This window comes from Camelus ferus, chromosome 16 (assembly GCF_009834535.1).
Source record: "Camelus ferus isolate YT-003-E chromosome 16, BCGSAC_Cfer_1.0, whole genome shotgun sequence".
Taxonomy (NCBI): domain Eukaryota; kingdom Metazoa; phylum Chordata; class Mammalia; order Artiodactyla; family Camelidae; genus Camelus; species Camelus ferus.
The window spans coordinates 42,238,800-42,264,492 of record NC_045711.1 but is presented as its reverse complement, the minus strand read 5'-3'; the positions used below and the strand labels follow the sequence as shown (position 1 = coordinate 42,264,492).

The following is a 25,693-nucleotide window of genomic DNA, read 5'->3' as shown; positions in this document are numbered from 1 at the left end:
GCAGTGGGTGTGAACGTGCCGTGTCAACCGCTGTGCAGCCCTTTAGAAGACGGGCAGTGTTCACCAAGGTCTTGCTGTGAACTCTGGTCAGACTAGTCTCACCTGACCCCCAGAACAATCTTAACAGTAGCTACTATCATAGTCCCCCATGTTACAGCTGAGGAAACTGAGGCTCAGACACTGAGAGGCTAAGACATTGAGACAGTCCCTGCAGTGGTAATTCTTCCTGACCCAGGTCCCGCTGACCCGAGTATCGGCCTCTGAACCCTACTGCCTTCCGCAGAGGCAGGCTCTTGCCAGGCTGTCTGCACCAAAGTGTGTTTCAATCTCTTGTCCCATAGTGTATGGAAGGGGCTTTTCCCGCCACAGCTGGAACCTCTCACCTGGATCACCAAGAGTCTTAACCTTCCTGGACACCAGAAACCTTTTGCCAGCAGCCCCCAGGGGTGCGTTCATCTGACCCAGCCCTTGGTTTTACAAACAGGGAAGCCATGTTCCAGGGAAGGCAAGGGATTTGCTCAAGGTCACATGGCGGTGAGTGCAGCAGATAACCACCCCATGGGGTCTTGGTGGTGAACCAGGGCCCCTGGCGCTGGGCCCGCCGGGGGCTGGGCCACACACCACGCAGGGCCAGGCTGTCCTCCCAGGGAGGAGGGCTGGGCACCCCGGGCCAGGCGGGGGCTGCAGGAGCAGCTGTCCTTGCTGAAACACACACAGCTGGGCCGCTCAGCTGGCTGCCGGGGAAACTGGTTGTTTCCCTGGCAGTAAAATATTGATCTCTCCTTTTTTGGGCCACTCAATTACCAGGCTTCCCCTTCTATTTCTGTTGCCTTTCTCCGCTCATTCCCCCGGGTCACATCTCTTCCAGCTCAGCTCAGATGTTCAGCGCTTCACTGCCGCCACCCTCTGACTGATCACCAGCCAGATCTTCCCTGAGCCTGTGCCCAGCCACCCACGCCTCCCTCATTTTGACATCTGCAAGCCAGACGGACTCAAGCAAGTCATTATCTGAACAAGGGAGATAAGCTGGCTCAGTCTGCGGGCCTAATAAATGTTAGCCATTAAATTATTAATCAAACAAATGCTCAGTAACTCCTCCTTTGTGCCAAGCTGGCTCTAAGCACTCCACACACATGAACTCATCGAATCCTCACAACCACCTCAGAAGTAGATACTACCCTTCTTCCCATAGCTCAGGAAGGCTGTCATTCAGGGTCAAGGTCACACAGCTAGTAAGAGGCAGAGCTGGGATTTGAACACAGGAATGATAATTATTATCATTTCTACTAACATAATAATAATCACTATGATCATTATCACAAGTTTGGGCCTTGCTCTGACCAGAGAAAGAATAAATTTGTACTATGTTCTCTTTTAACCTAGGAAAACTGGGTCCAGAGGACCTCTGCTTAAGAATTTGAATATTTAAAGGAAAATGTGTCATGTCAAACGTGTTGACAAGCACAGGTCTCTCACTTGCATACCAAATGCAGCTCACAAAATTTTTAAATGAAATGCCAAGATCCCAAACACCTCTGGTTCAGGTTAGGATGGAGTCAGTACACAGCACTCGGTCTCTTCCACTGAGTATCAGCAAAAGCTCTGGACAGACCACATAAAGCAACTACATGACACCTCTGAAAAGTGGAGAGGAGCAGGCAAACTGGAAGAAAAAGTAAAACTTGAAGTCAAAAATAAACAATCAATCTTGAAGTAAGATGACTATGGTGGTAAATTCCCTGATTTATTTTTCTCGCCTATGTTCCAGCCCAGACTCAGGTAGCTCAAACCCCAGAACCACACAGCAGGTGTGAACAGAAAAAGCTCCCAAAGAAACTCTCTCTTTTTTGGTGAGAGGCCAGGGAAGGGCGTTGTTTGGGGACAGAGAGTGGAAGAAAGGCCTTTTTTTTTTTTTTTTCAATCCTTTTCCCAGCCCTACTCCAAGGCAAGATCCAGGCTCAGAGGTGGGTGCTCACAGTAGCCGCAGCAGCCAGGCAGGCACCTAAAACTCTGAGAGAAGGAAACTCTTTCTCTGTGGAATGAGAAACTAGGAAAAAGGGTCCCTGTGGTCAAAATGGGGAGGGAGATTCCTGCTATTTGTTTCTCTCTTTTTCCTCTCACCACTGCACCCTGCAGGTAGACCAGTCATGGGAGGCATGAAACGGCACAGGGTGGCCAAGACCTCAGATTTCTGACCAGAAGACCAGGAAAAGGGGCCCCTGGGAGCTGGAGGTGAGGGGTTTGGGGGAGAGATGACAGAGAGGAGAAAGCTTGAGATTAGGACCCCCTAAGTTGTATTTGAAGTCCTGGGCCCACTCCTGAGCTGCACATACGTGGAACTAACCCAAAACAGCACTTGAAAGGCTTTGAGAACTGACCTGACACTGGGACTATAGCTCAGCAGGCAGGTTGGGACCTGAGGCTTCAACCTAATTGGGTTGATTTCCTGATTAAAAAAACAAACACAGATTAATATTCTTCAGAGGATTTTTAACAGGACCCAGAGTCTCATAATATAATATTCAGAATGTCCAGGACACATTCCAGAATTACTTGACATGCAAAGAAACAGGAAAAGCTCAACAGTGCACAAAAGATACTCAGTAAATAACAACCCCAAGATGACCCAGATGTGATCATTAGTAAACAGAGACTTTAAAGCAGTTATAATCACATTCGATGAAGGAAGGGTGAACACTCCTAAAATAAATGGAAATCTAGAAATTCTCAGCGGAAAAATAGAAGCTGTAAGAAAGAACTGAATGGAAATTTTGGAATGGAAAAATACAAGAAATGAAACATTAAAAATTCACTGGATAAGATCAGTAGCAGAATGGAGATGACAGTAAAAGACAGTTGGTGAACTTGAAAATAGAACAATAGAAATGATCTAATCTGAACAAGGAAAATTACCAAAGATCAAGAGCAACATTACATAAAAGGGCCAGCTCACTAAGAAGACATAACAATGCTAAATGCACATGCACCTAACAACAGAGCTTCAAAACACATGAAGCAAAAACTAATAGAACTGAAAGGAGAAACAGACAAATTGACGATTTCTATTGGATACTTCAGTACTTCTCTCCAGTAATCAACAGAACTAGTTAGATGGAAAATCAACAAGGATATAAAAGACCTGACCAACACCATTAACCAGTTTAACCTAATTGATATTTATAGAACTCACTCAATAATAGTATACATATTATTTTCACATGCACATGGAACATTCACCAAGACAGATCATATCCTGGGGCCACTGGGGCAAAAGTCAACAAGTTTAAAAGAATTAAATTATATAAAGTATGTGCTCTGTACAATAGCCAAGATGTGGAAACAGCCTAAATGTCCATCAACAGATGACTGGATAAAGAAGATGTGGTATATTTATACAATGGAATACTATTCAGCCATAAAAACTGACAATATAACGCTATTTGCAGCAGCATGGATGTTCCTGGAGAATGTCATTCTAAGTGAAGTAAGCCAGAAAGAGAAAGAAAAATACCATATGAGATCGCTCATATGCGGAATCTAAAAAAAAAAAAACCAGAAATACAAAACAGAAACAGACTCCCTGGGGCAGGCCCAGAGAGGTCATGTGGCTTGCCCAAGATCACAGCATGAGTACATACTGAAGCCCCTTCACTGGCACGTGACCTGTGCAGCCACACAGGGCTAATGCTCTGTGGTCACTGTGAGTTTTAAACAAGGGGCCCCGCAGGCCCATTTGCGCTGCCCCCAGATGTTGAAGCCGACCCTGAGCCCCCAGCTCCTGTCTCCTTGGGGCGCTTTGTACAACGCGCTCTCCCCTGCCCATTTGGGACAAGTCTGACTGATCCCAGGGGAGAGCCGGCTTCTGGAGGCTAGGGGTGGTCAGCCAGAGGCAGGGGTATGGGAACTAGCAGGATCACTTTGGGACCCCTCCCTGTCTATGTCTCTCTCTGGCTTTGCTGAAACTGTTGCCTGACTCCCCTCCCCTCCTTCCTGAGGATTAATGGAGAGGGCCAGTGGCTGCCTCCCCCTCCACCTCTGTGTCCTTTGTCCCATGGGGGTGGGGGTGGGGGTGGGAGCTCCAGAATATAGGGCCCCTTTGTGCGCCCTGACATCAGGCAGCTGTGCTGCCTGCGAAAGTGGATAAACAAGCTGCCCGGAGCGTGTGGCCCTGAGGCCCGAGGGGAGGGCAGGAGCCCCCTGGGGTGGCAGGAGGGGCTCACAGACTGGGGGTGGGAGGCAGCTGAATTTCAGCCTTACCCGCTGTGGCCTCCAGACCTCCTGCTGTAAGATGGGAACGACCCAGCTCCTTCTCGGAGCTGTCTTCATTGAGGACGGCGAGGAGCAACACTTGTGAAGTGCTCAGCCTGCCGTCTAGGAAGAGCTTTCAGCTGTGAGCTGCCATCCTCGTGACTGTTACCAGGGCCATCAGACCTTCCTGATAAAGTGCAGCCTCCTTGGTGCGGCTTCCAAGCCCTTCTCCTGTTCCTCTCTCTCTGGCCTCATTTCTTAATGACACCTTGCTTCCCACATGCCCGCCCCACCTTGCCTTCTGCACCCCAAGACCCTTGCAGGGGCTGGACCTCCTCTCCTCCCTACCCGTACACTACTCCCTTTGCTGCCCCAGACAGATGCTTCTCCACCCGCTCCCTCCCAGCAGGATACTGTCCACCTATCCTGGGATCAGGATGTCCCTGGTCCGTGTTGCTTACCCCAGGGTCCCCACAGGTGTCCCTCCAGAGAACTCTCAGCTCCAGCAGCTGCCTCACTTCCTCCAGGAGGTCTCCTCCCCAGAAGCACTTTGCAGGCAGTGTAGGCCTCGTGTAGAGGCACTCCTGGTGGTGGTCTGGTGCAGCCAAAGGCAGCACAGGGGGCGGGGGTGGGGGCGCAAAACAGCTCCCGCCAGAATGAAGGCACTTCCTGGCCTGCCCCAGGGAGTCTCAAGGAACCCTGACCCACCCCTCTTGGTGTGGCTCCCCTCTCCCTCCCGGGGCCTGTGCCTCCCCTCTTTACCTGCCCACCTTCCTTGGGCCTGCACATTCAGACAAAGAATACATTTCCTCAGCATTTAAGCCACTTTGCATTGGTTCCTGGTTCTTAAAGCTGGGGGCCTCTGACTGATGAAGAACCCCCTCCTCAAGGAGCTGCAGTGGTGATAGAGGTGGTGGGAGGGTGGCTGCGTGAATGAAATTGCCCAGTGCTTAACAGAGAGGGGCAGGGTGGCTGGCGTGCCTCTGGCCAGGTGGCCAGGAGGGTCAGTCACATGGTACCCAGGCCACTGCCTCTGGAGCTGGAAACATCTTCCTATATGAGACCCCCAACGTCCCAGTGTCACTAGGTGGCCCCTCATTCATGCCCTGGCTGCCGCTGACCAGAATCCCTTAGGCCACCCAAGAGGGCTTTGTTTGGTGTGTGAATAGGAATGAAAGGGACAGAAGCCTGGGTGGTCTCTGAGGTAAACTGGCCTATGCATCCATCTGTCCCTCTGTCCATTCCCTCAGCAAAACGTCTCCTCAGCCCCTCAGCCTGACTGCCCTGTGGGGAGACAGACCAGCTCCCTGAAAGCTCCCCAGGGAAGGGAGAGCTGTCCTGCCGTACTTGAGACTGAAATAAAAATAGCCTAGGGCCCAGCACAAAAGTGTATAGATGACTGTTAATTCTGCCACATGCCCAGGGGCAGGATATCACCTCCTCCATTTACCAGCTGTGTGACCAACGGTGACTGACCCAGCCTCTCTGAGCAATGACGTCTGCCTCAAGGGGTGTTAGGATATAAGGGAAAGACACTAAGACTTAGCCTGGAACCTGGCCCAGAGCTTTCACAGGCACACTGCGCCTGGAAGCTGGTCACGAACACAAAGCGGTAAACACAGGTTATCTGCACCTGCTGAGATGGCCAGTTCTTTTATCTCTTCCTTCTACATTTTTTAATGGGTTGAATTTTAAAAATGAATTGGATCATTTTTAAACTCAGGGAAAAGAACTAAAAGAGTTTGATTGAGTCTCTTAAAAAACTACTCACAGTATCGTGAGGTTAGGTAAGACAGAATCCACCACAATGCTATCCAAATCCGGACAGGGGGGAGCCTAGAGGAACAGAGGACCTGGAGACATCCACCTGTCTCCAAGGGTGGGCAGGGCAGCCCTGACTCCTCCCCATGGTGGCAGATGCAGGGAGCTTGTCTGGGATGGGGGACGAGGGTGGCCACCTGAGCATGAGGGAGAAGGTTCTGGTTTGATGGCTTCAGTGACCAGGACTCAGAGAAACCTGCAGGTCTGGGCAGAGTTGCCCAGGGGTGCCCTCTCTCAGTCGCCCCGTGCCTACCATGGGCAGGTCCAGCACCAACTGTGCTGTGAAGAAAAGACGGAAACATGGCCCTGTTCTCTTGTAGGATGGAACAGGTACAGGAAGTACTCTCTCTGGGCTTCTGAATGGGCCTGCCCAGAAGGGCTCTCACGTCAGTCAGTGTGCCTGTGAAACACCCAGCATCTTGTTTAAATGCAGATTCTGATTCAGTAGGTCTGGGGCAGGGCCTGAGAGTCTGCATTTCTAACCAGCTCCTGGGGGATGCCGATACTGATGGACACTTGGAGTAGTGAGGCTCTAGGTGACCTCTAAGGACCCCCCCAGGATTGTGAAGCAGGGGTCCAAGAGGGATACAATCTCTGTATGCTGCTTGGAACTCCAGGGTGCCAGCACCAGGAGGGAGCTGGGGGCGGGCCCAAAGACAGGTGGGCTAATCCCGACACAGGTGGGTGGTAACCCCAAGTCTGTCCCGCTTCTGTGGGGAGCCTCCTGGCCATGGGGGCAGGGATCTCACCCTGGAAGGGGAGGGGCACCCGCCCCGGGACACTGCTTTCTGCAGTGGGACACAGTGCTCAAAGCCTGGTGATGGGGTGCACCTCATATCCACCGCTAGCTCTGACCTCAGCGTCAGGTCCTCTGTTGGCATCTCTGATCTTCAGACTGGTCTGAAGGGCATTGCTCACTCTAGGGCTTTGGTTGATTTTAGGCCCATTACATTTAACTACTTAATGGGAGTGTTTGCTCATCAAAGGGGAGTGGCTGGTCTGTGGGAGCCGGGAACCTTGTGTCTCACCAGTGCCCCGTCCCAGGCTATGGTCCCGGGACCCCGCCTCTCCCACCCTAGTCCTCCAACACTGGCCCAGCCCCTGCTTCCAGTCACCCCACCACGGCCCCAGGTTGCCCTCCACTGGGCACTGACACTTCAACTCAAACAGAAATGCCTTCCTGCCACCCTTCCATTACCCAGAAAATGGGTCTAACAGAACATCTCATTGCCTTCTGGTGAACTGAGGTTTAGCTACTTGAAATAGCAAAATCAGGTGGTGACAACATTCCAATGTTGTTGCTGTCAACACAACAGAAGGTGGCAAATGAGAAAGAGTATGAGTTCTCAGAGCCTCACTGTGGAATTTCTAAATCGGGGCAAGGAGAAAAGCAGTCTCACCACAAACTTACCATGGGACCCTGGACAGACACTGACCTCTCTGAGCCTCAGCCTTTTGGCCTGTGAAATGGAGCAGACAGGCCCCACCTCATACTATTCCTGTGGGGACCAAAGGAGGTTATGGATTTGAGAGCTCTTGTAAAAAAGAAAGACTTGCAGGCGTGTGTTACTGACGTCCCGTCAGCGATGGCAGGGGCCAGGCAGACAGCTACAGTGGCTACAGGAGAAGGCTGGTGTCTTGCCTACCAGGAGGTCTCTCCCTCGAAGAAACCCCAAAGGGCCTCGGCAGAGCTGCACAGCCGGTGGCCCTGGCAGAGGGCCTGGAATCCACAAGCGCCCAGGGCCTGTGAGGACCACTGCTGGGATCCTGTCTATTTCCATGGGCTTCACGGGTGTGTACCACATACTTCTGGGGACCAGGCCCAGCCGGGGATGGGGGCCACCAAGAGACCAAATGCGGTCTGGTCGCTGTGCCCAGCCAGTGAGGACAGCAGGGACCAATGTGGCCCAGCCCCTTCCCCTCACACATTTCTTTTCAAGGCAGCACAGCAGTAAAAAGCAGCGGGGAGAGGCCTCATACATGATTTACACCCTTATTTATAACGTGTGCCTCTCTCCCAGAGAAAGTGGACGGGGCGCCTGGGGCGGAGGGCGGAGGCCCAAGGCACAGGGCCCCTGGCACCATCCTGGGAAGGACCCCCGGCACCAGAGGGACTAGGGCTGTGGCACCTGCCCACTCTCACCACACCTGCCTTCACGTGCCCTCCGAAGGGAGTGTCTCTGGCTCCATTTACTAGACCAGGGCGTGGAGGCTTAGGGGGCTCAGGGGCTTGGAGGGGCTCTCTCAGTGAGGAAGGAGGACAGCCAGCTGGGAGCCTGGCCTTCTGATCTGGAGCCTGTGCAGCCTCTAGGCAGAGGGAAGGGGAGAGTCCCAACCCAGTCATCCCAGCACAGGCCTGCTAGGTCGGGAGCTGGTGTGGAGTCTGCAGTTTCAAAGCTCCAAGACCTGGGAGGGGAATCTGCGTTGAATGGCTGGTGGATCTCACACAGGCAGGGACAGTGGCCCAGTCCTCACCCAGGGCCCTGGCATGTGCCTTGTGAGGCTGACAAGAGGGCAGTTAGGTGGCTGTGGTGGGGAAGGGGAATATTCCAGCAGCAGCAGAAGCAGAAACAGAAGGGCTTTACATCACCCCCTCCCAGGCAGACTCAGCCCACAAAGGTCACAACCTCTCCAGGGATGTGATGGGTCCCCGCTGGCCCCCTGGCTGGGCTGAGCTCCTCGAAGTCACAGCAGTCATACTGATGGAGACAAGGATACAATCAGGGGCGTCACTCAGGAGCAGTTACTACAAGCCAGGCAGTATTTCCGTGTGTTAATCCACCTACACTTCACAAGCCTGGGAAGTAGGTTCTGTTGCTACCCCCATTTCACAGATGAGGAAACTGAGGCACAGAGAGGTTACGGTCTTCCTGGGAAGTGAGAAGCAAGAATTCAAACTTCAAGAGCCTACCCTCTTTCCTGCTCTGCGATACCACTTTTGCCATTTACTCGGCAACTGGACTTGGCGCCCGTCACAGAGCAGGTGCTCACCTGTTCTTCCGCCATCATCATCATTGTCATCAACAGCCTGGGGCCGCACCGGTGGCGGCAGCAGGTATAGCAGCAGCAGGCTACACCCAGAGCCATACTTCCTCTTCTACGGCTCCCTAAAACTAGAGAGTCCACAAAAACAACTCCCCTGTATAAAAGGCTTAGGATGAGCCAGGCACGGTGCTCAGGGCTCTGCCTCATTCTTTCATTCCATGCTCACTGCAACCCTATGAGGACAGCATCAACGCATCCCCATTTCCCAGATGAGGCTCAAAGAAGTACAGAGACCTATCCCAGGTCACAGAGCTGGCAGGTTGGAAAGCTGAGGATTGACCTCTGACCTATCCAGCCCAGAACCTGTGTCCTTGACTACAAAATCCTGTCCCCACAACCTCTCACTGGGTGACCTCAAGAGGCAGAGAGGGCCTTGCTTCCAAATCACACGATTTCACGGTGGAGCTCAGGAGGGGCTGGAGCCCCTGGGCCTTTGGCTGGCCCACTTGTACTTCCTTTATTCACCCGGGCAGTCGTTCAGGTGACACTGTGCCTGTGTTATGGCCACACGCAGGGTGGGGTGTCAGGGGCAGAGCGGTGCATGAACGCAGCTCTCTGGCCCTCGCTTTCTATTTTCCAAGAGAATCACAGAAATAAATGCCACCCCCACTCCACCCAGCTCCTCCCGGGCAGGCTAAGAGGCAGGCGTCCCACATCTGTCATTTCTCTCTGCCCGACATCAGGTTGGCAGGTGCACCCTGCTCTCCTTTGGGGAACCACACCCTTCCATTCCAGGTAGTGGCCTGCCTCTGGGGATGGGTGCCTGACCATTCCTGGCCAATCAGACCCTCCCCTCCCAGGCGTAATTCTTTGCCTCAACTGGGAAAACAACAAACATCATTAAAACACTGAGTAGATGTTGGGAAGACATGTGGTACAATTTACCATCTGGTCTTGAAATAACATTCTGACAAAAGGAGAATGGGGCAGGGAGGGGGTGGTCTTTATGAACTAACGTGCTAAAGATTATAAACCTAAACCCAGGTACCAACATTCTTAATGGTAGTAAGCAACTGACCCTCCCTCTGAAAAAATAACAAGGGAAGGATGATGGGGCTCTGCATCTGCCAGCCCGACCAACCCTTCGACCTACAGGCTCCACCAGCTAGTCCAAGGCCGGAGCAGAGGTCAGGGGACAACGTCAGCCCACCAGCCGCTTCTGGCTGCCCAAGACCGGCTCTGAGGGCATCTGTCCCAGCAAGTTTCCGTCTGTCCTTCCCCCTGCTGTGCTGTTCTGCCTCGGTTTTCCAGCCTTTGGAGGCGGCATCCTCCCCTGATCCTCGGTCAAGATACCTGACTATGTCTCATCAGCCCCTTCCCTCTGCATTAGACCATCCCCCGGAGCAACAGCAGCCTTGGCAACACTGCCTGTGGGACACTGTCTGTGAGACCACGCAGGGCAGCTGCAGCTCAGGCACCCACTCCAGCCCGTTTCCCTCAACGTACAGTCGAGCTGGGTGGCCAGCATCCCAGCGTGCCTCACTCCCAAGCCCTCCTAAGTCGGCGGGACGTCTCCAGCGCCTACCCCTGGTCCAACTAGTTTTAGAAATGCACCCGAGTCCCATCTCGGAAGCAAAACTAACTGGATTCACAAAGAAAGGAAAAGAAGACATAATCAAATTATGACTTTTTGAAAAGGACATGAGTACTTACCTAGAAAATCCAAAGAAATCAACCGGAAAATTACAACAAGTTTAATAAATGAGTTCATACCAGTGGCGAGATATGAGAGAAATTCATGAAAATTTAATTGCATTCCTATATGCTAGTGACATTCAGCTAGGAAAAAAATCAATGGGAAAAAAGTATTTCATCCTCAGTAGTAACAAAACTCATTAAATAGTAAACATTAATTTAGCCGAATTGTAAGCCATTTATTTTTAAGGTTAATATTTCGATCCTATTGAGAGAACTAAATATATAATAAAGAGGGTAATACTCTCTAATAAGTTTAATGCAACACTAATTAAAGACCTTGAAAATGTGTTGACATACTTAAAAAAACATAAATGGTGAAGAATCAAAGAGCTTTTTTAAAGGGTAATGACGGTTGACTTGTCTCAATTTTAAAATATATCAAATAATAATGATCAAAAATTTATAACGCCGCATTAAAAGCAAAACAAAAAAATCTTTACGCATCAATAAGAATAACAATGGTATCGAATTATAACACACTGGAAAGAAAAGAATCCAGGAGGTCCTAGCAACACTCAGAAAAGCAGCTGAAGGAAATATCTGCACAGAATAATGCTCTACCTATGGAAGGATAGGTTAGAAAAATCACCATTTTGCAACCACCGATGCAATTTATGCAGGAAAGGAGCATTAGTGGAGGCTAAACCACTGCGTGAAAAGCTTAATGAGAACCTTACATTGTCTAAGATGCCACTCCACAGACTACTTATTAATTTAAAAGGAGAAGGAGTACCGTTATACTGAAGAGGTGAAGCGGACCTGGCCTTAATCAACTGATTAAACTCAGCATGACCAATAACGGGACAAATCGACAGCCTGGGACTCCTGAGAAGTTCACAACACCCCCTTTCGTTGTCAAAAATGCGAGGAAACAATCAGACACATCCAGTCTCTTACGGCCGGGACTCGGCAGAAAATGTCACTGTTGGTTACAGAAGAAAACAAAACAAAACCCAGAGACAGTTCTAATTTGGAAGAGATGAAACAGGCACACGACAAACCAAGTGCCACACATGATCCCTGATTGAATCCTGGATCAAAACAAAAGGAGTGAGAAAGGACATTTTGAGGACAACCAGGGAAATCTGAATATGGACTGAATATCAGACGAGCTGATGGAATTAACATCAAGTCTGAGGTGTCACAGTGGCACTTGTTTAGGCAGCAGCCTGTCCTTGCCTTTACACTCTGAAGTGTTTATGGGGGAAATGTCAAGAAGTCGTCACTCACTTCAAATGCTTCTGCAACACAAAGCAACACTAAAGGAGAGAGCCGGCAGATGATCAGTGACTGAAAGAGAAACCGCACGTGACAACGTTAACGGTGAATCGAGGTGAGGAGCATCTGGTCTTATCACTTTCTTTCAACTTTTCTGTTAGAACATTTTCAAAATAGAATGAGGAAAAAATAGAAAAATAATGGAATTCAGTTCTGGTTTAGAAATAAATTTAGAAATAAATTCAAATTACTAGTAGAATTAAATCTTGGATGAACATCAAAATAAACTGTAAATGGGTTTAAAGTCAACTATTTTTACAAATTGGGGGTTGTAAACAAAAGAGCTTATTTATTCTTGCTAGAGATGGGAAATATGTTCCTAACTAATAAATAACTATAATTAGAAATAAGGCAGATATGGTATCACTAAAAACAGAAATATTCAAATGTAGGGACTTTTGAGTAATAAATGTGATCCACAGATTAAAAAAAGGAAAGCAACAGAGCAAGAAAAAAAATGTCAAATGGTCCTGAAAAAATACAAAGAATCGATTTAAACATATAAAGATCAAAATAAAAATTCCCCTTGGTAAGTGCTCAAAAGACATGGACACAACAGTTTATGCAGAAATCCAAGAGTAAACAGCAACATGGAAAAAGAGTAAAGTCTCATTAGCAATTAAAAATGAAAACCTAAAATGTTTGAAATACTATTACACATCCATTAAACTGGAGAAACAAATCTGAAATAATACTCAGTGTTGATGGGGAGAAACAGGCGTCCTCATGCCTTGGGGAGGGTCTGAAACTCAGTCAATCAGGAAGCAGGGGAGGGAAAGGGGAGGAGACAGAGAGAGAAACAAAGACTCCACAGCCCCAGGGAGCGTGGCCAGAGCCCAGGTGCCTGTGGCCAGATGAGTGGGCAAACAGGCTCTCAGTGCTACCCACTCAGTATCTAGGACACGGGAGCAGGTGTCCCCTGGCAGTGCCCACTGGGGGCCAGAGGTTTTTAGAAGCCCACCCTGGAGGCCAGTCCTGGGCTGGGAAGATCCCAGGCAGGCTGGGACCCAGGGGATGGTCAGTGGTACTGAGGGAGGTCCAGCCCAGTGTGCAGTGCAGTTGGAAGACTTGGGGGTGCCCAAGATCCCTCCCCCAATAACTCCTGCCCCCACCTCTGCTCTCTCAGAGCAACATCTGGGGGCACTGCTCCCTTTGGGCTCCACCCTGCCTGCACCAGCTCAGGGGCTGGGCCCTGCAGAGGCTGCTGGGAAGCCAGGGGTTGACCGGCCAGCCCAGGGTCCCCTCCAGGTGTACCAGGCAGGACGGAACACCGTGGAGGAATAAACAGTGCCTGATGGGTGATCAATCCTAGACCAGGTTTCAGAAGAGAGGTGATAGGGCTCTGCCTGGGACCCAGACACAGGAAATATCAGGAGGTGAGCTCCCCAGGGAAGGAATCGTGACCTATTCATCTGAGAATCTGCTCACACTGTAACGGAGCACGACCCCGCGGAGCCTTCCCAGGACAGGCCCCCTTCCCATGTCCTCTGTCTGCCGCTTGTTTGTAGCAAAATTTTAGCCTCCTAGGCCTTCCCTGAGTTCCAAAGAGCACATTTAATCAGAGAAGTGAGCAAATGCAGAAACAAAGGGAAACAGTCAAGCAAGACAAAATAATAATAGTTTAGCCATTAAACAAAGCCAAGGGCCTTTTGTTCCTCCTCAAGGGCTGCGCTAATACTCTGAGCCGTATCCTTGACCTGTTCTGCAGATACTGAAACCCCCACCATGGAAGAAGTTAACTGCATGCAAACCACAGGAGACCCCAGACCAGTTGGAACCAGAAGGTTGATGATGTTGACTCCTGATGACCTCACCACCAGCCAATCAGGAGAATGTCCACGAGCTGGTCATGCACCCTGCAACCCCCACTCCCTCACCCTGTCCTTAAAAACCTTTCTGAAAGCCAGCGGGGTGTTCAGGTCTTTGGAGCATGAGCCACCCTTGCTCCTTGCTCGGCACCCTGCAAGACACTGCACTTTCCTTCACCACCACTCGGTGTCAGTAGATTGGCTTTACTGCACTTGGGTGAGAGGACCCAAGTTTGATGCTGTTAACACAGAGCAGGTGCTCAAAAAGATCTGTGAAAAAATGGAAATGCATAGACCACCCAAAAAACCTAGACTAAGTGGTAACAGTCATATTAACAAATATTTACAGCACTTACTATGTGTCAAGCACAATGTTATGGGCCCACTTTTTAGGTGAGGAGACTGAGGCACAGAGAAGTTAAGGAATTTCTTAGGGTCACGCAGCTAGAAAGTGGCACAGACGGGCCTCAAACCAGGTGTGCCTGATGCCAGGACCCAGCTCCCAACCACTTCTCTGTGTCGCAGAGAGAAAGTTAAAGCCGGCCTGGACTGATCTGAGAGGATGGAGGGAGGTGGAGGGACCAGGGAGCAAGAGGGGTCAAAGCCACGGTGGGAAGAGCTGGCAGCGCTGGCCAAGGAGACAGAGGAGCCCAGGGACCGTGGACTGGGTGCTGGCGGGGTGTCCGGATTGAGTCCCGGCCCTGCCCCTGCTACACACCCGCCCTGGGCAGGAAAGCGGAGCTGCAGAGAAACACTGGCCTCCTGGGGCTCTTTAATCACCGTTTGCACAGGAAGTGGTGGCAATGCATAATTCAGGGCGCGGCTGCAGCTCTGCTCTGAAACCTCAGCTCCCGCTGGCACCTGCCGCCTTCCTTCCACGGCATCTTCTGGCGGGCACAGTGCCCGCAGCCCCGCCTGCAGGGCCCACTCAGGGTTCCTGGCAATGCCCGCCTGCCCCGCGGATACAAATCTCCTGCTTACAGCCGCTGCCAGGCGCTGGTCCACCCCTGGAACCCACAGCACCCCAGATTCAGAAAGTCACAGGAAGCCTTAGATTGGAGGTTTCCCCTCTGCCAAATTTCCAAACCTCAGATCTGGTTATTTCCCCCCTCCCTTGACTCTTGAAGTACCTGGGAACCACCTGTCCCTCCCCTCAACCAATGGCAGGCAGCGAAGGAGGCAGCTCTTGAACCAGGCAGAGCTGGGTGTGTATCCCAGCTCCTCCGATTCCTGTGGGACCCTGGTCAACGCACCTCACCTCTCAGATTCTCGGGGCTGTTTTGAGGATGAAAGAGAATAAGAAATATGAAGGCCATCAGCACAAATCCTCCCCTCACTCGCTCTGTCCACGGAAAGTGACCAGTGGCTCCAGGAGAATCTCTGGCCCTTGCATAAGGGAGGCCAGGCCTGGAAGAGTGCCAGGTGGAGGAAAGGGGTCAGCGGTGCACTTGTCGGGCTGAGCGCAGCAGGGACCCCAGCGCAGGTCACAGAGCAGGTGGGCTGCAGGCACCGTGCCAGCAGGCGCCAGGCTCGGCCTTTAGATATCTCCTTCCCTCAAAACAGCCCCACAAGAAGGGGTTTGGACCCCCATTTTACAGAGAAGGAAACTGAGGCCCATCCATCCTCATAAGCATCTTTTAAATAACCTGGGCTTTCACTTCTTTCAGAAAGGTGTCAGCCCTTTAGACCCAGTGGCCAGTGCAGGAGGTGCAAAGTCACAGAAACAGCAGATGCCAGCGAGGGTAAGCAGGTGCCGGGGTGCTGCTGCCCATCCAAAGCTCATCTGAGCCAGTCACGCGGGCCCAGCTCCTGAGCCCTCCTTAAGGTTCCCGTCCGACTCCTGCTCCAGCCTCAGCTCTCACCCTCCTGCCCTTCCTGTGCCTTCACCATGTAGAGACACTGGTCACTCCCTGAAAATGCCAGTCCCCATCCCTGGATCTGGGCTTAGGCCTTGTGTAGGTAGATATTCAGAAAATGGTGGGTGGTGGGAGGATAGATGGGGAGGCTGGTAGAAGGCTGGGTGGACAGATGGATGGACAAATGGATGGATGGGTAATGAACAGAGGTAGATGGGTAGACGGATGAATTGACGGATGGATGAGCAGGTAGATAGACAGCTGGGTGGATGGATGGATGAGCAGGTAGATGGATGGCGGGGATGGTGAATGGGTAGATAGATGGATACGTGGATGTATAAATGGATTCATTATTGAATAGGAAGGTACGTAGCTGGATGGATGGGTGGAGGGAAGGAAGAACAGCAGTTCTGGGAGACAGACCTTAGCTCACTCTAGGAAAGAGAGCTCACCCAGAGCCTCGTCAAGATGGAATGACCTTGCCTCGAGAGGCAGTGGGTCCTCATCTGTTGGCAGAGCTATTCTAGAGCAACACAGGCACTGAATGGACCTCTACTCCCCTCTCAGTTCTGTTTCAGTGTAAATCAGCCCTCTGTCTACCCTGTCCAGGTATTGGCCTTCAACTTGGGATCTCCCTGGGGACAGTGCCCACTCTTGGCCCATGTGTTTTGGAAGAAGCCGGCAATTTTCTCTGAGTTTTGTGCCACAGCAAGTGAGACGTGGGTTAGACTCAAGGTCTTAGGTCTAAAGGGAACTTCAGACCTTCATAGCTGAAGGTGGGGCTTTGGCTACCAGGAGCCCCACTCTCCTCCTGATCACTGGTACCCAAACTTCTGGATTCTGAGCTGCTCTGCTCCTGGTCCCCAACGGCATACAGCTATGGACAATGGGTCCCTCAACAGTGACCCCAGAGGCGGCAGTTTGCAAAGAATTGGTGACCCTAAGCTATGGCTCTTTGGAGGCCTCCAAGAATCAGAAGATGCTGGGAATCAGGGAGACTGTGAGGGGCAGAAGGGTGAAAAGAGCCCAGCTCTGCTTGAGGGTGGTTCTAACCAGACCCACTGGAGAGGGCCAGTGGTCATGCCAACAGCAGGTTCAAGCAGTGAGTTATGGCTGTGGACAGTTCTTATTCTGTGCAGGGAGGAGGCAGCTCTGACTGAGAAGCTGGGCAGATGGGCAGTCAGCATTCCAGACAGTAGACAGGTAGCACCTTGCCTGGAGGATGCCTTCTGGCCTGGAAGATGAGATGCCCCAAGCCAGCCCAGATGAGTCCCCGGACCCCCAAACCCGAGCCTGGAGTTTCAAGGGGGCTGAATCACACCTTATCAGGTTCTGTGTTTTCTCCCTCAGATAAGCAACTCTGCTGTGGGCAGGGTGACTGAAGGGCCAGGGTAGAAGGAGCCAAGGGTCTGTGGGGAGGAGCAGGGATGAGGCACATTCCTTGGACTTGGCTGTCCATTGCTGGCTCCCGCAGCCCCACTGGGATGCCAGGGGTATCTCAGGTTTCACAGGCCCACGTGGAACTCCTGACTCCTCGCCCCTTGTCTTCCCCATTCAGCACATGGCAGCCTCCAAATTCTCCAAATTCTCTCCTCTCACACCCACTTCCAATGGGTTCTGTTACCCAAATCCAGCCACGTCTCCACTGTTACACCCCTGCTCCAAGCCTCCAGCAAGTCTCACGGGATGAAGTGACAGCCTCCCCACCGGTCTCCCCGTCCAGCCCAGCCCCCTGTCCCCTCCTTTCACTCCTCTTCAGCCTCCCAGGCCGCTTGCTGGGCCTCTAATCCCAAGGCTCCCTTCTGCCTCTGCCTGATCAGTCACCCCCAGATGTCTGCAAGGTGCAGCCCCCACTTCATTCCAGGTTCCACCTAAATGCCCATCTATGACAGAAGAGGCCATCCACGGTCACTCTAAGGGCAAATATTTTTCTGTTTCAGTACTTTGTTTCTCCCTAGCACCTGACTCCACCCGATGGTAATTTTCATCCCTTTACCGGTTTCTTTTCCAGCCCCTCCCGCATGTGAGCTCCAGGACACTCCCGATCCTCAGTGCCTGGAAGAGTTTTGGCATATAGTAGGTATGCAAGATATTACTGGGAAAAAATTTTTTTTTAAATCCTGGAAACATATTAAGACAACCGCCAAATGCAAGAGGTATTTCCGTTAAGACTACTCTAGAAAACTTCCAGGGCATTCACCTACTCATGTCAGGGGCGGGGAGGGCAGCACTTCACCCAGGCATGACATTCACTCTGTTTCCAGGCCAGTGGGCATTTCCCCTCCATCCCACCTCAGATCTGGTTCACCCAGTTTTAACTGTCCACCTCAGCCAGCTGTCAGCCTCCCCTTCTGTGCTTGACCTGGGACTGCTCAGGACCCAGGGTGGGGACGACCACTGGCAGGCTGCCTCTCCCTACCCCACTCCCTGCAGTCACTCCAGGGCTGAGCAGAACCCTTTCCCCACCCCATACAAATGGACCTGTGAACATGGGAGTTCCTGTCTGCACCAAGCTGTATGGGGTGGGGCACCTGGGTGGGACCTGCCAGGCACTCAGGGCTGCACCAGCCCCAAATCTGCACTGCCCTTCAAGGCAGGGCTGACCTGTGCCAGTGGCAGTGGAGCCCTGGCCTGTGGAAAGAGGAGCAATTTCTCAGCCATGTTCCACCCTCCTCCCCAGTCAGGTTCCCAGTTCCCTGCTCCCAGCCCACCAGCCCTCCAGCCTCTCTCTCGGCTCTGCCCCTCAGCCATCAGCCACAGCCTAGGTCTCCCCAGCTCTGCCCTGCTTCCACCCCCTCCCATCACCTTTCTCCTCTGCTCTGTTGGTTCTTTTCCAGGTGCTGGGGGAAGTTCCTGGGCCTCAGAGTTGGGGTCAGGTCTGACAGCAGCTCTGCCAGCCCAGCCTGGTGACCCCAACCCCTTTACCATCCAACTGCCAAAGGGGGTGAGCTCTATCCCACAGGGTGAACGGCCGGCACCCAAGGGGAGCTTGTCTTTGAGAGTCTCCATCCACTGAAAGCCTCCAGAGGGCATGTCCTGCTGTAGGGCAGGCCTGACTCTACCCCCCATTCTGATCTCAATGAGGTTGGCAGAGACCACACTGCCCTCCACCAAGCCCCCCACAGACTGGAGCCTCCTCCTGTTCTAGATCCCGGGTCTTGGGAATGAAGCTGTAGCCCAGAGAGGTTCAGGCTGTGTCAAGATTGTCTGACAAGATGGACCAGCCCCCAACCCACCGCCCCTGGACTTTCTCCACATGCCCCTCCTCCCAGCACAGCCAAAAGGGGGTGCAGGCAGCCAGAGGCCCAAGGGGTTGGCCCTCTTAGCCTGTCCCCAGAGCTCCGTGCCCTGTGCTCACGCCCTGCCCCCGAGGGACCGCAGCCTTGCCCTCCCAGCCCAGGAGCACCACTGCACCGGGTGAGGCAGATACACAGGGAAGAGGTCTCTCTGGGCCCCACTCCCATCTGGCTCCCCACTCATGGTCACAGCCCTTCCCCCAGGGATCAGAGGACCCGGGCCTGCCTTCTGTTTTGCCTGCTCTGTTGTCTGCATCTCGTCCCCATCAGGGTGGGGCACTTAGAGGGGACTGTTCTCCAAAAAACCCTCCAATTCTACCCTTCAGGAGTGACCTGTTGGGGCTTTGCAGGCCTTCCGCCCCCCCATCCCCGTCAGTTCTGCACCCCTGCTGCCACCGCCCAAGTCAGGCCCCTCTATCTGTCTAACCGGGTGTCACAGCGCCCTCCTGGCCTCAGCTTCTGTTCTCAAGCACACATCTGATCTGCTGCTGGCCCTTCCCACCGGTTACAGAGCCTTTCCTGACCTGGCCCCGCCTCCCCCTCTAGCCTCTGCTCCTGAAACCTCCCCACCTCCAGCCACAGAGGTAGAGTTGCTTCTTCCCCAGCATCCAATTCCCTCTCCTTCTGGGCAGAATCCAGCTTTAGTTCAGGGTTCTCCAGCCCCTGGCAGCCCCAGGACTGGCTCCTGGTAAGTCTTGGCCCTCCTCGCATCCACCCCTTTGCCGATTCAAACACCAGACTGAAGCCAGGCAGCGCCAGCATCTCCCCCGTGGCCATCGTTAATCCAGAGGGACATGGGACCTAAGGGAGGCCAGTCTGAACCCTTATTCCGTCTCCTGCTTAATATGAACAAGGAGGCACAGTGTCCCAGCTGTTTCTGGCACCTGAGAAGAAGAGGGGAAATAATAGAGCAGTCCCTAGGTGAGCTAAAGCTGAGGTACCCTCCCAAAATAATTAACAACACCCTTTGGGATGAGGGAGCAGAACTCTATTCCCAGCAGGAAGGACTTGCCTCTGCTCAGAGGAGATAATTCTGAGTTAACAGACAGCAGAAACACCATTCAACTATTTTTGTGTCCATTTTTCTAGCAAGGAGGATGATTTTCAAACTGGAAAAGGGAGAAGGATATGTTTAACAGGGATGAGGCCCAAGATATCTCTGGCTGCTCTCAACATCTTCCATTCTTAGATGCAGAGCTCAGAGCTGGACACAGAAAGTGGGCTGAGAGCACAGGGGACTGTTTGCAGATGGCCTCAACCCCCAGGAACCCCCTAGCCCAGAAGGATGTCTCAAAGATGCTGGCAAGTGTTTACAAAAAAGCCTGTAATAAGAGCAACAGCAGTTCTCATAGTGCGCCCACTCTGTGCAGATCCTGGACACTTCACATGTACTAACTCACTCAAGCCCCAAATAACCCTATGGAGTGGGACTATCATCACCCCCATTTTATGGATGAGTAAACAAAGGCCTAGAGAGGTTAGAGGCAAAAAGCAAAATATCAGAGGCCAACACGGTTCAGGGCCCTGGGCCATCGTTTCTTGTATTCGTCCCAGGAGTTGTGCTCCTATTGACAAGTATGACAGACCTTCGGGGCTGGGACAGCGCTGTGCCCCGGCTCCTCTCCATCCTTACGTTCCTTAACACGTCAAGCTTTGTGTCTCACACATTACTCAAGTTTTTGTCAGTTTCCTCATCTTCTCTTTTCTCCTATGATTCCTATGTCAACAAATCAGGGCAACATCAGAGGCCAAGCTAATACATACAATTATTATTAACTGAAGTCCATACTTCATTCAGACTTCCTTAGTTTTTCCCTAGCGTCCTCTTCTTGTGCCAGGATCCCACCCAGGACACCACATGATGTTTAGTTGTCATGTCTCCTTAGGTCTGCTTGCCTGGGGCAGTTTCTCAGACTTTCCTTGGTTTTGATGACCTTGGCAGACTGAGCAGGTGTTTTGCAGAATGCCCCTTGGTTGGGATTTGTGTGATGTTTTCTCATGACTAGACAGGGGTGCTGGGTTTTGGGAGGGAGATCACAAAGTAAAGTGCCACTCCCATCACATGGTATGAAGGGTACATACCACCTGCATGACTTATCACTGCTTATTTTGACCTTGGTGACCTGGCTGAGTCAGGGTGTGTCTGGCTTCTTCACCGCAAAGTTGCACCTTCCCCCTGTTTCCATGTTGTGCTCTTTAGAAGACAGTTGCTATGCATATCTGACATTTACAGGGCGGGGAGTTATGCTCCACCTCCTTGATGGGGAGTTATCTATTATCTACATAAATTATTTTAATTTCTTCTGCATGGGAGACTTTCTTCATATTTATTTATTCATTATTCAATCATTTATTGATATCAGTATGGCCTCATGGATATTTATTTTATATTTTGCAACCCAGTATATTTTGCTTTTTGCAAAGCATTTGACTCTAGTACCTCTGGTATTCTGGGCCTAGTTGATAAAATGTGAATATTCAGCTCTGAGAAATTCTCTGAACTCCATATCTAACAAATGATAGTTATCCACCCTAGAGCACTAGAGGGGCTGAGAAATCAAGGTCTCTGCCTGATTTTTAAACAAATGAAACAGGAACTGTCAGAGAACATGCATTTTGAAGAGGTCCCTACCTGTGGGGAAATGACATAATATTCTCTAGTGCCATGTGAATCTGGCGTGCAGTGAGCAAGGATGCAAAATATATTTCTGTGGGTCTCAGTCAATAACGGTGTGAGCAGAACTGGCCCCTACAAGGCTCTGTCCGTGGTCCTGCCCTGGGTTTACAGCCAGCCTTGCAGATTGAGACACAAAGCACCCAATTTTCCAATCTGCAGGCAGTATAGTATCTGAAAGTGACAGAGGTAAGACTGTAAATTCTATTTTCTGTTACAATAGGATGAAATAAACAAGATGAAATTGAATAGGAATAAGGTCCAAGTAACATGTTTAGATTTCATGAAATTACTGACACAAACAACAGGCCTGATCTCTTCAACAAGTCAGGATTATTAAAATTAAAAAAAAAAAAAAGAAAAAAAGAAAGAATTGTGTTAAGTAAGAGAGACCAAAGGGCCATAACGACTGGATGCATTGCAGAGTTTTGGAGAGGAAATTGGTTTAAACAAAAAGCAAAGATTGACATTTTGGGGCCAAATAGGGAAATCTGAATAAGGTATGCATATTAAGTGAGATGAGAATTTATTGAAGCAGAAAAGCACTGATCATTTACCAGAAAAAAAGCAGGCTACAAAACAGCATGCACAGCACGATCTCATTTTACGGAGAAAATCTACCTATAAGCATAGAAGCAGCTCTGGAAGGATGTGACCAAGGTGTCGCAGCAAGGCTCCCTGGGAGATGGGAACATAATATTTTTGTTTTTGCTTGTCCATATTTCTAATTTCCCACAGTGCATATAAACTGCTTCTTGTAATGATATAAGATTATGCTTTAAAAAAGAAAGAAATCACTGACCCTCCTCCAGGAAGGAGGGGAATCGAGGCATGGCAGAGGTTGTTAAGAGAGATCCCTGGGGAGTCTGATGGCCAGAAACTTAGTATGAGTGCACCACTCAAAAGACAGCTCCACCCCGAGCCATCAGTGAGTGTGAGAGGTGTTGGGGCTGGAACAGTCCTGGGGGGTCCCCTGGTCCAGGCTTTCCCTGTTATTACTAGGAAAGCTCTGTCACACAATTAGTTGATGGCAGCTTCAGGGCTGGAAGCCGGAGGTTTGGTATGGAAATGGCCTGGGGCTTCAGGAACAGGGGGTATTTGGCCTGGAGAAGGGAGAAAGGGAGGAAGTGGGTGGGAAGGGGACAGGAGTGCTGTTTTCAAATACTGAAAGGCTGCCACGTAGAACAGAGACTCACATGAGTCCTTGTGCAGAACCACGATGACTAAGTGACAAGCAGGTCTGGCTACAGAGTGCATGAGGGATAAGCTGGCGAGACTTGATGGGGGCTCAGGACTGAGGCCCCATGCCCTCCTGCCAGACCCTGTAGGGAAGCCCTTCCCACCACAGAGACTGTGGTTCTGGAACTCCAGTTCCAGCCAGAGCCCAAGGCTTCTTCTCCCCTGCAGCCTGTGACCAGAAGGGAAGGAGCTGGGGCACTCGCCTGTGCAGATACCAGCAGAGGGGGAGGGTGGGCTGCAACCGGGCTGCAGCAGTAAGCCTCCTGGGATGCAGTACCCGAGTTCTTGAATTTGACACTTGCTTCACCCTCCTTCACCTACTGCTCCCAGGGACTCCCAGATGGGGGTCATGCCCAGGGGCCATGGAGAGATGATTATCTATCATCTCCCCCTTGCCAGGTGAAAGGGAGGCATGGATCCAACCCAGCCATGCCCTGATTTCTCCCACGTTCTGGAATGCTAGGCCCCAGCTGTCCCCGGAACAGAATGCCAGCCGGTGCCCATGCAGAGCTTGAGGCCTCAGGTGGCCTTGGAAACTCACTACTCAGGGCTTCCTGCCCTGACCACTTGAGAGTGGGCAGTAATGGGAGGGCGGGGATGCTCCCCTGCCAGGTAGGTCCTTGCTCTCCCCTCTCCCCCTGAGAAACAGCCATCAGCCCGTGTCCGTGGCATGAGAGGACACCGATCTCGAGTACATTTGTTGATATTCTTCTGCCCACCCCCTGGCAGCACCCACCCTCCGATTTCAGCCTTGCTAACAATCAGCATAGCTCCTGCTTCCCCCAAATAGAAGCGGGCCCACCGCTGGAAACCGCTCAGCTGCGATTCCTGGCGGGCCTGCTGCAGCCACCACAGCCAGCTGTCAGCCAGGCCTACCCATCGGAGCCCGCATGGGGGTCACAGGGCGCTGGGTCGAGAATCCAGGAAGGCCTCAAGCAGACACCTCCCGCTGTGTCCTAGGCCGGCTGGATGTAGCCAAGGAGCCGAGGCGGCGGGGCGCCCCTAGTTGTCCTCTCCTCGTTGGCCAGGCCCAGTGGGGCGCGTGCCTCCCTACCGCGTCCTGGAATTCCCGCACACGGACCTCTGCGTTGCTCTCCGCCGGGTGGGAAGGGGCTGGTGTCCCGAAGGCAGGGTCTGCCAGCTCCTTCCTCCGAAAACACCGAATGGGTTGCAGAGCAGTCCGAAGGACCCGCACGGCTGGGGGTGGGAAGGTGGGCAGCGAGGCCACCCGGGGTGTGACGCGTGACGCTCGCAGCACGGGCGCTAATGGTGGAAAGCGAGAGTCCGACAGGGCGGGGATGCCAGGGGTTCGGGGTCCTTAGCTCCGGCGGGATCCCTCCCGGGGGCAGCCACCGCCGGGGGCTGGGAGCGGGCAGGTGAAAGGGCAGGGAAGCCAAGCGGTGATGTATCGGGGCGCCCCCGCCGCGGCGCTCTTACCTCCTCGCCCTGGCCGAAGCGCAGCCCCAGCGCCGCGACGCGCTCCACGCGCAGGAAGCCGTCGGGGTCGCGGCCGCACACCTCGAACACCTCGCGCAGGCGGCGCACGGAGCGCAGCAGAGCCGCGGGGGCGCCCGCCCAGCCCGCGCCGCCCGCCATCCGGGCCGGCCCCGCAGCTAGCTCGGGCCCCGCGCCCGCCGCGCCCGCCCGTCCCGCGCTGCGGCCGCCGCCGCCATCGCCGCGCGCCCTCCGCCCGGCGCTGCGACGCGCAGCCTCCGCCCGGTGGCGGCGGCGGCCGAGCCGTGTCAGCAGCGGCGCCGCAGCCCCGCGCCTCGGGGCGGGCGGGGGAGGGGGGAGGCTGCAGACAAAAGGAGTCGCGCGCCTCTGAGGGCGGCCGCCCGCGCGGCACCGCCGACCCCGGACTCCGTGTCCCGCGGCGGCTCCGAGCTCGTCTCGTCCCCTGGGAAACCGGGAGGGCGGGTGCGCGACCCGCGCCCGGAAATCCAGAGCCGCCAGAAGGCCCCGCCCCTGCGTGGAGGAGTCAGCGAGGAGGCGCGAGCCCCGACCACCCGCGCTAGGGTCCACACGCCTGTCATCGTACCTCAAACCCCCTCACCTCGCTGCCAACCCCATCCCCGCTTACCGCGCCCCTTGGGGGTACCTAGCAGCCCCGAGCTCTCAGTATGTCCTAGGGGTTTCCTACACTAGCAGGTTCGATTGTTAACGCTCATCTCCCAAGGAAGCCGAGAGGCTGAACTACTTACCCTAGGCCACACAGCCGGTGGGAGGCCCGGTCAGAATTCCTAACCAGTCTGAAGTTGGATGGATCTAGACCCCCTACTCAACCTTCTCTGTGCTGCCTCAGAAAGGACAGTCTCCGGGCTTAGGTGCGCACAGGCCTCCTCAGGAGCACTCTGGGGCAGCTCCTGCCTGGTAAAGGGTGCAGAGCCGGGGAGCAGGGACCCTGGGACAAGGGCCAGAAAGGAGTCCAGAGCAGGCAGCAGGAAGGAAAAGCCAGGGTTGTCCACCAGACTTGCCTGTTGCAGGGCCCAGGGCCACCCAATGCCTTGGGGAGGTTCCTGCTTTTCCCCTGGGTTTCCACTCTCACCCTTTCCTTGCAGCTGTGGACGCTCAAGCTGAGAGTCCAGAACAGAGTCTTGGCCCTGGGGGCTGGTGGCAGCCTGCAGGCCTGGACCTTAGCCTTCTCCCAGGAGTGCCCAGATGAGCCTCCACCCTAGCTGACTCCCAGCCCCGCCTGGGGCTCTTCAGGACCTGGCCTGCCTCTCCTCTCCC

General features: G+C 52.9%; 1 protein-coding gene across 2 annotated transcripts in view; it reads right to left on the bottom strand.

The window, feature by feature from the left end:
* The window catches only part of RAB11FIP4 (RAB11 family interacting protein 4), a 106,800-nt gene extending 82,226 nt beyond the window's left edge, over nucleotides 1-24,574 (bottom strand). For both annotated transcript variants that reach the window (XM_032457672.1, XM_032457673.1), the window contains exon 1: nucleotides 24,401-24,574. In XM_032457672.1, coding sequence (XP_032313563.1) covers nucleotides 24,401-24,559 — 159 coding nt within the window. In that variant the 5' untranslated portion in view covers nucleotides 24,560-24,574. The remainder of the gene's footprint in view (nucleotides 1-24,400) is intronic.
* Nucleotides 24,575-25,693: the final 1,119 nt, after the last annotated feature.